The 15939-nt window shown below is 42.4% G+C and overlaps 1 protein-coding gene across 4 annotated transcripts in view; it reads right to left on the reverse strand.

Annotated features, from left to right (window-relative positions):
- Positions 1–5405: 5405 nt before the first annotated feature.
- Positions 5406–15939, reverse strand: part of LOC123763421 (girdin) — a 55202-nt gene continuing 44668 nt past the window's right edge. For all 4 annotated transcript variants that reach the window (XM_069303062.1, XM_069303063.1, XM_069303061.1 and 1 more), the window contains 4 exons: positions 11528–11632; positions 10302–10427; positions 8803–8908; positions 5406–6782 (listed from right to left, as the gene is read on the reverse strand). In XM_069303062.1, coding sequence (XP_069159163.1) covers positions 6607–6782; positions 8803–8908; positions 10302–10427; positions 11528–11632 — 513 coding nt within the window. In that variant the 3' untranslated portion in view covers positions 5406–6606. The remainder of the gene's footprint in view (positions 6783–8802; positions 8909–10301; positions 10428–11527; positions 11633–15939) is intronic.

Below are 15939 nucleotides of genomic sequence, written 5' to 3' on the forward strand. Positions count from 1 at the left end.
CAGTAATTTGACCTTGGGAAGGGAGGGACCTCAATATAAGCCTACCATGTATATATTCACTGGCTTCCTGTCCCCATACACAATGTATTAAAAAGAACATGCTCAGGCAAACATCAGAAATATTCATTGTCTTAAAAAAAAGGGTTCTGCTGCCCATGAGGTCATTACTTTGGGTCCGTCTAATTACCACAAGCTACCACAAGCTACACAAGCTTCAGAAAGCTTCCTGGCAATACGTTAGTAATGAATAAATATGATATGTTAAGTTAGGCTGACCTATCCTAACCTAACCTAACCTAACTAAACCAAACCTAACCTAACTTAACCGAGGCTTGGATCGTCGACTTGATTTGGCGTCACCAGCTTTTTATTTTCGTCTAATTTCTTTATAAAAAGATACTTTTTCAGATTAAAATTATGTTTTATCGTGTTGTACATTCAGCACCAACATTTTAATGAGTAAATATATCATATTTATTCATTACTAACGTATTGCCAGGAAGCTTTCTGAAGCTTGTGTAGCTTGTGGTAATTAGACGACCGATTACTTTTGCTAAACATAAGAGCTGAGTTCTTATATCCTACTGTTAATGTTAACACTCTTATATTATGTATCTGGAAGAAGTAAGTAATTATCAAAAGAAGGCACCAAACCGGGAAGGCTATGTAGCACCATCAAATGTGCTGAATAATCAGAGGGCGCTAAATATCACCAAGGATGCCAATACGAGAACAGAAGCGCATAAGACAAACGATATAAAAAGTATTCGATTCACCAAGAATTCTATCGATTCTATCGAGGGACAAGTGACCGCGAGGGATGGTCGGAAAGCAAGACAGACGCTTGTCCTGGAAGTCAGGAAATTCAACAAGGATATGCACGACCGTAAGAGGGACAATGCAATTTGAACAATAAGGAGCAGGGCGGCGCTCCATTAAGTGACCGTGAATTAAGCATGTATGTCCAATACGCAACCTCGCCAGCTGTTTCCCATCGCCGGTTACGGTGGTAGGAGGACGGCCACGAAGACACACAACTCATAAGAGTACGCAGTTTGTTACCAGTAACAGAAGACCAACAATCCTGCCAACAGGTAAGGATGGAGGAATGAATAACTGGGTAAAAGTCGGAATAAGGAATACCTTTACGGGAGATGGGACAAGAGAGGACAGCTTCCTTAGCTGAACCGTAGAACCGCGTTTCAGAACCGTAGGAGGGGTAAAAGCTTTAGTGATACGGGTCAAGGATGTACAAAATTTAGGAAGGGGAACTCTCCACAGGGGGCAAGGGCGGAATAATACGAGGAGAAGCATCGGTAATACGAATCGAAAGAGAATCCTGTAAGCAAGATAACCGGACAGAACTGTATCTGGAAGAAGAGATTGTTGGAATATTTTCCCTAGATATAGTACCTATATTTCTAGGTTTCATTATTGCTTACCTTGTGTCACATGCCCAAAATATTCCATACCGAATTGTATCCCTTGGACTTTATCTTTATTTTGGTACCGTGCTATTTCAATTCTCATCCTCACATCAAACAGGATACAAACTAGAGTACTGTATCATCCTTTGCAGATGACACAAGAATTTTCACAATAGTAAACTAGAGGACACAGCAAACCTCCAATCTGATGTTAATAAAGTCATTGAGCCACAGAAAATAACATTTTTAATGAGTACAAGTTCTACTTACTGCAATATGGAAATACCGAAATGTCAAAACAGGAAACGCTTATAAAATGCAGTCAAATCACATTACTGAAAGGAAAATAATGTAAAGGAATCAGTCGTAATGACATCGGAAGACCTGACTTGTAAAGAACACAACAAAGTAGCTGTGAAAACTGTAAGAAAAAGGACAAGTTGGATAACAAGAAACTTCAAACAAGACATGCCACACCAGTGATAAGGACTCCTGGCTTAACCTTGACGACGAGCGGACGTCTGAACGCCTCCTCCGCCTGGAAGCCACCGGATCACATTCTGTTTTCGCGATTTTGGATTTGATATTACCGTTTGTCATCCCTCTTCAACGGTCCAGGTAAATGCTCATAGTTCATATACTGCTAATGTTCACAGTTTCCATGTGGTATATTTACAGTTATTAGCTATCACCAGGCACCAGGCCTCCCTCGCGTACCATAGTACGTCCCATAGTACCCGTCCCATAGTATCCGTCCCATAGTATCCGTCCCATAGTATCCGTCCCATAGTATCCGTCCCATAGTACCCGTCCCATAGTACCCGTCCCATCACTGTGGACAGCATAATAGTTTGTTCAAATTTTAATGATAATTGTAATTTTCCGTTCCCACTTCTGGTGTACTCACCTAGTTGTGCATATGGGGACTCGACTTTAGCTCTTTATTTATTTATTTATTTATTTATTTATTTATTTATTTATTTATTTATTTATTTATTTATTTATTTATTTATTTATTTATTTATTTATATACAAGAAGGTATATTGCGTTTATGAGAGTACATAGTATTGATGTTTTTACATGATGCCTTTTCTTGTAAAGCCACTAACAGGCATAGCGTTTCGGGCAGGTCTTTAATCTAACAGATAATTTTAAGTAGATAATTTGTAGTAAAATTGAAAAACGTTAACAGGTACATTGTAAGAAAATTGGTATGTACACAGAAATCCCAATAGCGTGATACATCAAGTGAATAAATCCACAAGGGCCGTGATGAGGGTTCGAACCTACGTTCGGGATGATCCCAGACGAGCAGTAACATTCCCGGTTACAATTCTGTTAACCATGTCGTGGCGCAGTAGACTAAGGCGTCTCTGGGATAATCCCGGACGTAGGTCAGAGCCCTCATCACGACCCTTTTGGACTTGTTCAAATTGGTATGTACCTTGGTCCCGCCTCTCAACTGTCAGTCAACTGGTGTACGGATTCCTACATTTATCTACATTTCTACATTTGATATCATATCTACACTTGAAACTGTGTATGGAGTCAGCCTCCACCACATCACTTCCTAATGTATTCCATCTGTTAACTATGACACTAAAAAAGTTCTTTCTAATGTCTCTGTGGCTCATTTGGGTACTCAGTTTCCACCTGTGTCCCCTTGTTCGCGTACCACCCGTGCTAAACCGTTTATTTGTATCTACCCTTTCAATTCCTCTGATAATTTTATAGGTACTGATCATGTCTCTTCTAACTCTTGAGTCTTCCAGTGTCGTGTGGTTCAGTTCCAGCAACCTTTCCTCATAGCTCATACCTCTCAGCTCGTGGACTAGCCTGGTGGCATAACTCTGAACCTTCGTTTTGTGTTTGACTAGATATAGACTCCAGGCCGGAGCCGCGTATTCCAGTATTACAGTATTTCTGAAGGAGACATATTTCTGCGACATATTTTCCAGCCTATTCGAATATCATGGATCAGCTACATCCTCTTGAAGGCTCGTAGTTTAGTTTTGAGAAATCTTGAAAGTTCTCAGTAAATTATAATAATTATTCTATCTTCTTGATGGAAAACGTGCAGTTTGCATGAAGAGTTTATCCTCCCGATGACCGTACCTGCTTACCTGCTTGATACCTGGTTGATACCTGCTTGATGGGGTTGTGGGAGTTCTACTCCCCAAGCCCAGCCCGAGGCCAGGCTTTGCACGAGTACAAATGTTGGGAGACGCATTTATGTTGAGAATAACAAGGTTTCACAAGCGTTTACTGCGTTGTGCTGTAGATAAAGGAGCGGCGACTAAACAGAGGTGTGTGTTAGAGGGAGACGAGTAGGAAGACTTGAGAGACAAGACCGACGAGAGACATCAACATCAGTGACTGGTGTCACGTGACAGACTTGATGAGGTGAGAGGCAATGTTGTGTTATATTATCTCATCGTTGTAGATGTTCTTTAGTGCCCCGAGAAGGTCTTAGTTGCCTTCCTTACTGCCTGGCTGTGGTCGTCTGAGGTGGAGGTTACCATAAGATAGTTATAACCTTATAAATCTCCAGGTAAACATACAGCTCTAACAGGCAGAACTGAAGAGGCTGGAGCTGTAGAGGGCGTGTAGGAAGGAGCTGGGAACCGTTTAACATCCTATAAGACTCGTCTTGAGACTTGTACTCCAGGCGCTCGAGGAGTACCTTGGGGGAGACGGAGACAGGAAGAGCGAGGAAGGTGACGGGAAGTTTTGTTCTGAAGACGAGAGGAGCCTCGAGGACCCGTCCGGCGTCACCTGGTGATCGTCGAGGACGCCACTTGTGCAGAATAATATTCTGAACAATGTCATCCTGGACGGTAATAGTTATTATAAAGCATAAATGTTCATATTTCAATAAGTTAAAATCACTTAATTTAGCATTAACGAACAATATTTTTAAATCAATATAAGTACCATACTTAAGCCATTATAACTACCATACATATGTCATTATAAATAAATACATATGCCTTTATAAGTACCATACATATGCCATTATATGTACAAAACATATGCCATTAAAAGTAACATACATATGCCATTAAAAGTAACATACATATGCCGTTATAAGTGCTATACATATGTCATTATAAGTACCATATATATTATTATAAGTACCAAACATATGCCATTATAAGTACTATACATATGCCATTATAAGTACCAAACATATGCCTTTATAAGTACCAAACATATGCCATTATAAGTACCATATATATACCCATATAATTGTCATTCGAAATAATCTCTAAGTAAATAAATAATATTAAAATGACTTTATTTTTAATACCCATTTTTTATTTAACTCATTATAATTATTATTACATGTTTTTCAACTCATTTTCCATAATAATATGTTGAGAAAACACGATGAAAAGTTTGACATTTGAGTCGGCTGTATCTCAGTAAATATTGGTGTTAAAGCCTTAATGTTGAAAATTAGCAAAGAAAGACTTAACTGAAAGAAACATAAATTATTGCGGTAAACACAATGGTAACATTTTCAAAACGATTCTATGGCTGGTTTTGATTTTGAGTTTTGAGAAAAAAAAGACGATTTCGCCCGGGCTGGGATTCTTCCCCGTCGACTGGGCTGTTGGGCAGAAAATGGAAGCGGCTGACGAAAGTGACGTACTGTCCCGTTTTCTGTTTTGGGTCCTCTGGTAGGTTAGGAGAGGGCACTTTAAAGTCACCGTTTTCTTCACGTTGGGAAACATTAGCAAGTTACCATACATATGACGATATAAAGTAATATACATATCACCTTATATGTATCATACATATGACCTTATATGTACCATACATATGACCTTATATGTACCATACATATGACCTTATATGTACCATACATATGACCTTATATGTACCATACATATGACCTTATATGTACCATACATATGACCTTATATGTACCATACATATGACCTTATATGTACCATACATATGACCTTATATGTACCATACATATGACCTTATATGTACCATCTCAGTAAAGATACATACTTTGAAATGAATTACAAACATAATACAAATAAACTTAGACTAAAACTTAATACTAATCGAGATCAAAAGCATAAAGTGAATTAAAGAGAGTTAGTTTAGTTCATTTATTATGCACCCCATACCCATCATGTGGGCGGTAGGGGAAAGGGTTACAGAGGCACATAATGGGCTCAGGGACTGAACCCCACAATTCATTTAGCTAAGCAAGTTACAATCTTGATGAGCTAGTTACAAAATTCAATACACATCTTCACATCAACATCGGGCTTGAGACACAGTCACTCTGCAAAATATTCTAAACTTATCTAAAATACACATTATGTCAATGTTGGACCAACGTGGATTCTAAGCTACAACTTGAGTCGTTTACCCAGAGTTGCCCGGGGATGGGGAGGGGATGGGGGGGATTGGAGGGGGGGATGGGTGGGGGGATAGGGGAGTACATGTCTACCATCACAACCTAGCTTCCGTAGGGACGAAGGTTAGACGTGATGGGGCAGCTATCCACATGTCTGCAAATCTTGCCCAGGAGCACTACAGTCGACTCAGTCGTCTGTACACACACGACTTCTGCGAGGATTTGAGTCCTGACCCTTGGGCTAGGAGTTAAGACTTAATATTAACACCTCAGATATCTTGATGCAAATTTAAATGCAAAACATGTATTTAAAATAATATCTGGGTGCAAACGAAAGTGCGAAAAACATATTGTAAATATTTTGCTATATAGAAGCATGGACGTAGTTGCTGATGTACCAGCCTGTTGTTGTTGGGAGCCGCCACCATCTTGGAGAGTAACTAGAGGCCCACAAGGCAGGTACAAAGGTAATGTGCTCTTACACCTGCTGGTTTCTGTGGTACACTACACCACACCACACTAACATTGGTGTCTCATATTATCACAGGGCTGACGAGACCTTCTAACGCACAGAAAGACAACTTTCTCCTTAAACTATTCTTGGTGCATATGAACGTATGAATTGTGTTTATACCACAACAGTTTCCAAAGATTCAGTAGCACATGAGAGCAAAATAGCATTAATTGTTAAAACACTTTTCAACAAAACATAAAAGTTTGTCATTCGAACAAATAGTAGTCCGGTTCTTCTGCGTCTCCTCCACCCTGACGCAAGCACGGCCCTGCGGTTGGTGGAGTTAGGCAGAGAGAGCGTTCTTCTGCGCCTCCTCCACCCTGATGCGAGCCCTCCGCTGCCGCCGCGCCACAAGCTTGTCCTGTAAGCTCTCATTGATGCGCCTGGTGTTCGTCTCCTGTTCCCGCACGAACTGCTCCATCTCCTCCCGGTGTTGTTGCGCCAGGTTGTTGAGTTGCTCTGTGGACCAACACAACGGTGATCAGATGTGGCACGGGAGAATGGAAGCCAGGGAGCATACATGTATGGAAGCAGGGGTCCAGGGAGCATACATGTAGGGAAGCAGGGGTCCAGGGAGCATACATGTATGGAAGCAGGGGTCCAGGGAGCATACATGTAGGGAAGCAGGGGTCCAGGGAGCATACATGTAGGGAAGCAGGGGGCCAGGGAGCATACATGTAGGGAAGCAGGGGTCCAGGGAGCATACATGTAGGGAAGCAGGGGGCCAGGGAGCATACATGTAGGGAAGCAGGGGTCCAGGGAGCATACATGTAGGGAAGCAGGGGTCCAGGGAGCATACATGTAGGGAAGCAGGGGGCCAGGGAGCATACATGTAGGGAAGCAGGGGTCCAGGGAGCATACATGTAGGGAAGCAGGGGGCCAGGGAGCATACATGTAGGGAAGCAGGGGTCCAGGGAGCATACATGTAGGGAAGCAGGGGTCCAGGGAGCATACATGTAGGGAAGCAGGGGTCCAGGGAGCATACATGTAGGGAAGCAGGGGGCCAGGGAGCATACATGTAGGGAAGCAGGGGGACAGGGAGGAAACATGTATGGAAGCAGGAGGGCCAGGGAGCATACATGTAGGGAAGCAGAGTGGTCCAGGGAGCATACATGTAGGGAAGCAGAGAGGTCCAGGGAGCATACATGTATATATACAGATAATATACTTGGAGCACTGAGTATATAACTGGTATACATCATATCTATACACACAACCTGTCTTCAAGGAGGAGATCCGATCACAGGAATGGATCGAGAACGACTACATAATTCGTGATATTATGTCCATTAGTGCTCTGTTTATGTTTAGATTACGTTAATATTATTTTAGACTATGCTTTGGTTTGGTTAGGTTTAATTCAATTTGGTTATATTAATACGGTGTATTATTGACAATAATGGGAAATATGAAATTCCAAAACTATTTCAGTGTACCCGAGAATTCTGCTTACAGAAAAACAAATTATTCAAAGGAAACGTTTTCAGCATATACATTTTATATTTAAAAAAACGACTTATAACACAATAAAGTGATAACTTGAGAATAATATTTGTTTAGGACAAAGGCTCACATGCCAGTTTACATGTAGACTATTACTGGAAACGTAATATGCTTTCAGACCATCACAAATATCTAGATAACTATCCAGGTGGTTTCAGGTAAGGTGTGTGGTTTCTCACGGTAATGGATGTGCTCTGAGGACGGACTCACATATGAGATCACTCTTGAGAAAGGTTTCTCATAGCAAAAAAAAGATTGATCCTAGCAAATAAAGGATTTATCACGGCAAATAAAGGATTTATCACGGCAAATAAAGGGTTTATCACAGCAAATAAAGGGTTTATCACAGCAAATAAAGGGTTTATCACAGCAAATTAAGGGTTTATCACGGCAAATAAAGGGTTTATCACAGCAAATAAAGGATTTATCACAGCAAATAAAGGGTTTATCACGGCAAATAAAGGGTTTATCACGGCAAATAAAGGGTTTATCACAGCAAATAAAGGGTTTATCACAGCAAATAAAGGGTTTATCACAGCAAATAAAAAGTTTAACACAGCAAATAAAGGGTTTATCACAGCAAATAAAGGGTTTATCACAGCAAATAAAAAGTTTAACACAGCAAATAAAGGGTTTATCACAGCAAATAAAGGGTTTATCACAGCAAATAAAGGGTTTATCACAGCAAATAAAAAGTTTAACACAACAAATAAAAAGTTTAACACAGGAAATAAAGGGTTTATCACAGGAAATAAAGGGTTTATCACAGCAAATAAAAAGTTTAACACAGCAAATAAAAAGTTTAACACAGGAAATAAAGGCTTCATCACAGCAAATAAAGGCTTCATCACATCAAATAAAGGCTTCATCACAGTAAATAAAGAGTTCATCACAATAAACAAACGGTTCAAAAATAAAAGTATTACCTAAACAAACTGAGAAGTTGACCACAGAAAACGACCTCCCGGCCCCTTACCTTGATAGTGGTCGTACATGTTGCCAAATATTACTGTGTTTGAGGGCATCGGTGCCAGCTCCTCCTGACTCAGGGGAGGAGGAGTGCCAGCCCTCTCGCTGTCCACCTGAGGAGTGCCAACAACACACTCATCAAGGTGCCACAAGTTTACTTATCGTAAACAGTAGTTGTAAACGGTAGTGGTTAACAGTAGTTGTAAACGGTAGTAAACAAAAGCCTGGGCCTATCATCACAATTTATTATAACCCAAATCTTGAGCTACAGATGAGGTTGCGTTTGTGTAATTCTCAATCAGATATTAAGGGCAGAGAATAAGTTATAATAACAGGCTTGAAAATAAATAACTTAACCCCCACATATCATAGAAATGGAAGTGACGACGTTTCGATCTTCTCTGGACCTTTATCAAGACGTTTCGGTCCATCCTGGACCTTTATCAAGACGTTTCGGTCCGTCCTGGACCTTTATCAAGACGTTTCGGTCCGTCCTGGACCTTTATCAAGACGTTTCGGTCCATCCTGGACCCTTATCAAGACGTTTTGGTCCATCCTGGACCCTTATCAAGACGTTTTGGTCCATCCTGGACCCTTATCAAGACGTTTCGGTCCATCCTGGACCCTTATCAAGACGTTTTGGTCCATCCTGGACCCTTATCAAGACGTTTCGGTCCATCCTGGACCCTTATCAAGACGTTTCGGTCCATCCTGGACCCTTATCAAGACGTTTTGGTCCATCCTGGACCCTTATCAAGACGTTTCGGTCCATCCTGGACCTTTATCAAGACGTTTCGATCTATCCTGGACCTTTATTAAGACGTTTCGGTCCATCCTGGACGTTTATCAAGCCCTGACATGAAAGGGTCTAGGCCACGATTCCTAAAACATCTACGCAGCTAATTACGAAACCTGTACATCTTACGGTAATCATGGCGGCTTTGCTTACCACTTGTAAGGGGTGCCAATGGCCCGAAACATCGTCACTTAAAGTTGAATACTTTCAGGTGTGTGGGTTGGGTTATTAATTTCAATTATGGTTAATTAATGGTCTTTAGAACTAAAATTAATTGTTAACATTGCTGGGATTGGCACAATAATTTATTTAGTGTTGTGGGTAACTGGACCGGACTAACAGGAAGGTACAGTGCTCCAGGGACCAGATTCACGAAGCAGTTACGCGAGCACTTACGAACCTGTCCATCTTTTCTCAATCTTTGGCGGCTTTGTTTACAATTATTAAACAGTTAATGAGCTCCGAAGCACCAGGAGGCTGTTTATAACAATAACAACAGTTGATTGGCAAGTTTTCATGCTTGTAAACTGTTTAATAAATGTAACCAAAGCCGTCAAAGATTCAGGAAAGATGGACACGTTCGTAAGTGCTTGCGTAACTGCGTCGTGAATCTGGCCCCAGGAGTGAGTGGAGCGGCCGAAACACCATACGCTGTGGGTTTATATAATATAATAAATCTTATTATTATTATTATTATAGTTATTACTTACGTCTCCTCCCTGGAGTTTGACCGCTTGGCCGTCGGTTACCAGGTTCCTTGACATGTTCTCCACATCCAGCCTCGACGTGCGCAGCGTCGAATCCAGCTCAATGTTCTCCCCCCACATCTCCTGGGCCTGTTGGGTGACACGGACGTCTGAGACACTGACGGTGTTGGGTGACACGGGTCTGAGACACTGATGGTGTTGGGTGACACGGTCGTCTGAGACACTGACGGTGTTGGGTGACACGGGTCTGAGACACTGATGGTGTCGGGTGACACGGGTCTGAGACACTGACGGTGTTGGGTGACACGGACGTCTGAGACACTGACGGTGTTGGGTGACACGGGTCTGAGACACTGATGGTGTTGGGTGACACGGGTCTGAGACACTGATGGTGTCGGGTGACACGGGTCTGAGACACTGACGGTGTTGGGTGACACGGTCGTCTGAGACACTGACGGTGTTGGGTGACACGGGTCTGAGACACTGATGGTGTTGGGTGACACGGGTCTGAGACACTGATGGTGTTGGGTGACACGGGTCTGAGACACGAATGACGTAGGACTCACCTTCTGGATGAGTGAGACTCACCCCTGACATAGGACTCATCTTCTGGATGAGTGGGACTCACCCTTGACATAGGACTCACCTCCTGGATGAGTGAGACTCACCCCTGACATAGGACTCACCTCCTGGATGAGTGAGACTCACCCCTGACATAGGACTCACCTCCTGGATGAGTGGGACTCACCCTTGACATAGGACTCACCTCCTGGATGAGTGAGACTCACCCCTGACATAGGACTCACCTTCTGGATGAGTGGGACTCACCCCTGACATAGGACTCACCTCCTGGATGAGTGGGGACTCACCCCTGACATAGGACTCACCTCCTGGATGAGTGAGACTCACCCCTGACATAGGACTCACCTCCTGGATGAGTGAGACTCACCCCTGACATAGGACTCACCTCCTGGATGAGTGAGACTCACCCCTGACATAGGACTCACCTCCTGGATGAGTGAGACTCACCCCTGACATAGGACTCACCTCCTGGATGAGTGAGACTCACCCCTGACATAGGACTCACCTCCTGGATGAGTGAGACTCACCCCTGACATAGGACTCACCTCCTGGATGAGTGAGACTCACCCCTGACATAGGACTCACCTCCTGGATGAGTGGGACTCACCCCTGACATAGGACTCACCTCCTGGATGAGTGGGACTCACCTTCTCCTGAATCAGCCGGACTCTCTCTCTTCTCAGCTCCAAGGTCTTGGCCATCACCTTCTGATTAATCTCGTGCAGGTCCTTCATAATAGTCGTGTTGATCACCTGTTGAAATGATTACAATTTCAGTTTCATTGCCAACCTTGAATCAACACGTTGGGATCTTGAACAAATCCACATGGGCCGTGACGAGGGTTCGAAGCTACGTCCCAGAGGGATCTGAATGTATTTGGTTGACAGACCTCTCTAAGCAGGACCTGTCAGTCAAAGCTTGATGACAACATGTCTGGCGTCAATCACCTGTCAAAGTCGTTTAGGTGTAGATGTAAACAGCTAAACAATTGTATAGTTGTGTTTGAAGGTACATATATAACTATACATACACACACACACACATTTTATATATATATATATATATATATATATATATATATATATATATATATATATATATATATATATATATATATATATATATATGTGCGGAAAATCCATATATATATATATATGGATTTTATTCCACATTTATTTATTATTCCATATATAAAAATACACATATATATATATATATATATATATATATATAATCTTTGGACAACACCCACCAGTGGGACTCGAACCCAGAAAGCACAACTACCTTCCAGTAGCTGGCATAACTAGTATGCTTTAACCCACTACGCCATCAGACCTTACAAAAGAAGTAGATAGTTCGAGATATATATATCTCAAACATCTCTACCTCCCGAAGGCACCAGATGAGTGAGGGGTCAATCTGCAATTTTCGTCAAGCCACTGTCAATGTGAGAGAACTCGTGTCCAGCTTATAAGCCTATACTTGCATAAACCACAAGTGAAGATAAACAATCTTTGGACAACACCCACCAGTGGGACTCGAACCCAGAAAGCACAACTACCTTCCAGTAGCTGGCATAACTAGTATGCTTTAACCCACTACGCCATCAGACCTTACAAAAGAAGTAGATAGTTCGAGATATATATATCTCAAACATCTCTACCTCCCGAAGGCACCAGATGAGTGAGGGGTCAATCTGCAATTTTCGTCAAGCCACTGTCAATGTGAGAGAACTCGTGTCCAGCTTATAAGCCTATACTTGCATAAACCACAAGTGAAGATAAACAATCTTTGGACAACACCCACCAGTGGGACTCGAACCCAGAAAGCACAACTACCTTCCAGTAGCTGGCATAACTAGTATGCTTTAACCCACTACGCCATCAGACCTTACAAAAGAAGTAGATAGTTCGAGATATATATATCTCAAACATCTCTACCTCCCGAAGGCACCAGATGAGTGAGGGGTCAATCTGCAATTTTCGTCAAGCCACTGTCAATGTGAGAGAACTCGTGTCCAGCTTATAAGCCTATACTTGCATAAACCACAAGTGAAGATAAACAATCTTTGGACAACACCCACCAGTGGGACTCGAACCCAGAAAGCACAACTACCTTCCAGTAGCTGGCATAACTAGTATGCTTTAACCCACTACGCCATCAGACCTTACAAAAGAAGTAGATAGTTCGAGATATATATATCTCAAACATCTCTACCTCCCGAAGGCACCAGATGAGTGAGGGGTCAATCTGCAATTTTCGTCAAGCCACTGTCAATGTGAGAGAACTCGTGTCCAGCTTATAAGCCTATACTTGCATAAACCACAAGTGAAGATAAACAATCTTTGGACAACACCCACCAGTGGGACTCGAACCCAGAAAGCACAACTACCTTCCAGTAGCTGGCATAACTAGTATGCTTTAACCCACTACGCCATCAGACCTTACAAAAGAAGTAGATAGTTCGAGATATATATATCTCAAACATCTCTACCTCCCGAAGGCACCAGATGAGTGAGGGGTCAATCTGCAATTTTCGTCAAGCCACTGTCAATGTGAGAGAACTCGTGTCCAGCTTATAAGCCTATACTTGCATAAACCACAAGTGAAGATAAACAATCTTTGGACAACACCCACCAGTGGGACTCGAACCCAGAAAGCACAACTACCTTCCAGTAGCTGGCATAACTAGTATGCTTTAACCCACTACGCCATCAGACCTTACAAAAGAAGTAGATAGTTCGAGATATATATATCTCAAACATCTCTACCTCCCGAAGGCACCAGATGAGTGAGGGGTCAATCTGCAATTTTCGTCAAGCCACTGTCAATGTGAGAGAACTCGTGTCCAGCTTATAAGCCTATACTTGCATAAACCACAAGTGAAGATAAACAATCTTTGGACAACACCCACCAGTGGGACTCGAACCCAGAAAGCACAACTACCTTCCAGTAGCTGGCATAACTAGTATGCTTTAACCCACTACGCCATCAGACCTTACAAAAGAAGTAGATAGTTCGAGATATATATATCTCAAACATCTCTACCTCCCGAAGGCACCAGATGAGTGAGGGGTCAATCTGCAATTTTCGTCAAGCCACTGTCAATGTGAGAGAACTCGTGTCCAGCTTATAAGCCTATACTTGCATAAACCACAAGTGAAGATAAACAATCTTTGGACAACACCCACCAGTGGGACTCGAACCCAGAAAGCACAACTACCTTCCAGTAGCTGGCATAACTAGTATGCTTTAACCCACTACGCCATCAGACCTTACAAAAGAAGTAGATAGTTCGAGATATATATATCTCAAACATCTCTACCTCCCGAAGGCACCAGATGAGTGAGGGGTCAATCTGCAATTTTCGTCAAGCCACTGTCAATGTGAGAGAACTCGTGTCCAGCTTATAAGCCTATACTTGCATAAACCACAAGTGAAGATAAACAATCTTTGGACAACACCCACCAGTGGGACTCGAACCCAGAAAGCACAACTACCTTCCAGTAGCTGGCATAACTAGTATGCTTTAACCCACTACGCCATCAGACCTTACAAAAGAAGTAGATAGTTCGAGATATATATATCTCAAACATCTCTACCTCCCGAAGGCACCAGATGAGTGAGGGGTCAATCTGCAATTTTCGTCAAGCCACTGTCAATGTGAGAGAACTCGTGTCCAGCTTATAAGCCTATACTTGCATAAACCACAAGTGAAGATAAACAATCTTTGGACAACACCCACCAGTGGGACTCGAACCCAGAAAGCACAACTACCTTCCAGTAGCTGGCATAACTAGTATGCTTTAACCCACTACGCCATCAGACCTTACAAAAGAAGTAGATAGTTCGAGATATATATATCTCAAACATCTCTACCTCCCGAAGGCACCAGATGAGTGAGGGGTCAATCTGCAATTTTCGTCAAGCCACTGTCAATGTGAGAGAACTCGTGTCCAGCTTATAAGCCTATACTTGCATAAACCACAAGTGAAGATAAACAATCTTTGGACAACACCCACCAGTGGGACTCGAACCCAGAAAGCACAACTACCTTCCAGTAGCTGGCATAACTAGTATGCTTTAACCCACTACGCCATCAGACCTTACAAAAGAAGTAGATAGTTCGAGATATATATATCTCAAACATCTCTACCTCCCGAAGGCACCAGATGAGTGAGGGGTCAATCTGCAATTTTCGTCAAGCCACTGTCAATGTGAGAGAACTCGTGTCCAGCTTATAAGCCTATACTTGCATAAACCACAAGTGAAGATAAACAATCTTTGGACAACACCCACCAGTGGGACTCGAACCCAGAAAGCACAACTACCTTCCAGTAGCTGGCATAACTAGTATGCTTTAACCCACTACGCCATCAGACCTTACAAAAGAAGTAGATAGTTCGAGATATATATATCTCAAACATCTCTACCTCCCGAAGGCACCAGATGAGTGAGGGGTCAATCTGCAATTTTCGTCAAGCCACTGTCAATGTGAGAGAACTCGTGTCCAGCTTATAAGCCTATACTTGCATAAACCACAAGTGAAGATAAACAATCTTTGGACAACACCCACCAGTGGGACTCGAACCCAGAAAGCACAACTACCTTCCAGTAGCTGGCATAACTAGTATGCTTTAACCCACTACGCCATCAGACCTTACAAAAGAAGTAGATAGTTCGAGATATATATATCTCAAACATCTCTACCTCCCGAAGGCACCAGATGAGTGAGGGGTCAATCTGCAATTTTCGTCAAGCCACTGTCAATGTGAGAGAACTCGTGTCCAGCTTATAAGCCTATACTTGCATAAACCACAAGTGAAGATAAACAATCTTTGGACAACACCCACCAGTGGGACTCGAACCCAGAAAGCACAACTACCTTCCAGTAGCTGGCATAACTAGTATGCTTTAACCCACTACGCCATCAGACCTTACAAAAGAAGTAGATAGTTCGAGATATATATATCTCAAACATCTCTACCTCCCGAAGGCACCAGATGAGTGAGGGGTCAATCTGCAATTTTCGTCAAGCCACTGTCAATGTGAGAGAACT

Source organism: Procambarus clarkii, chromosome 49 (genome assembly GCF_040958095.1).
Source record: "Procambarus clarkii isolate CNS0578487 chromosome 49, FALCON_Pclarkii_2.0, whole genome shotgun sequence".
Classification (NCBI taxonomy): domain Eukaryota; kingdom Metazoa; phylum Arthropoda; class Malacostraca; order Decapoda; family Cambaridae; genus Procambarus; species Procambarus clarkii.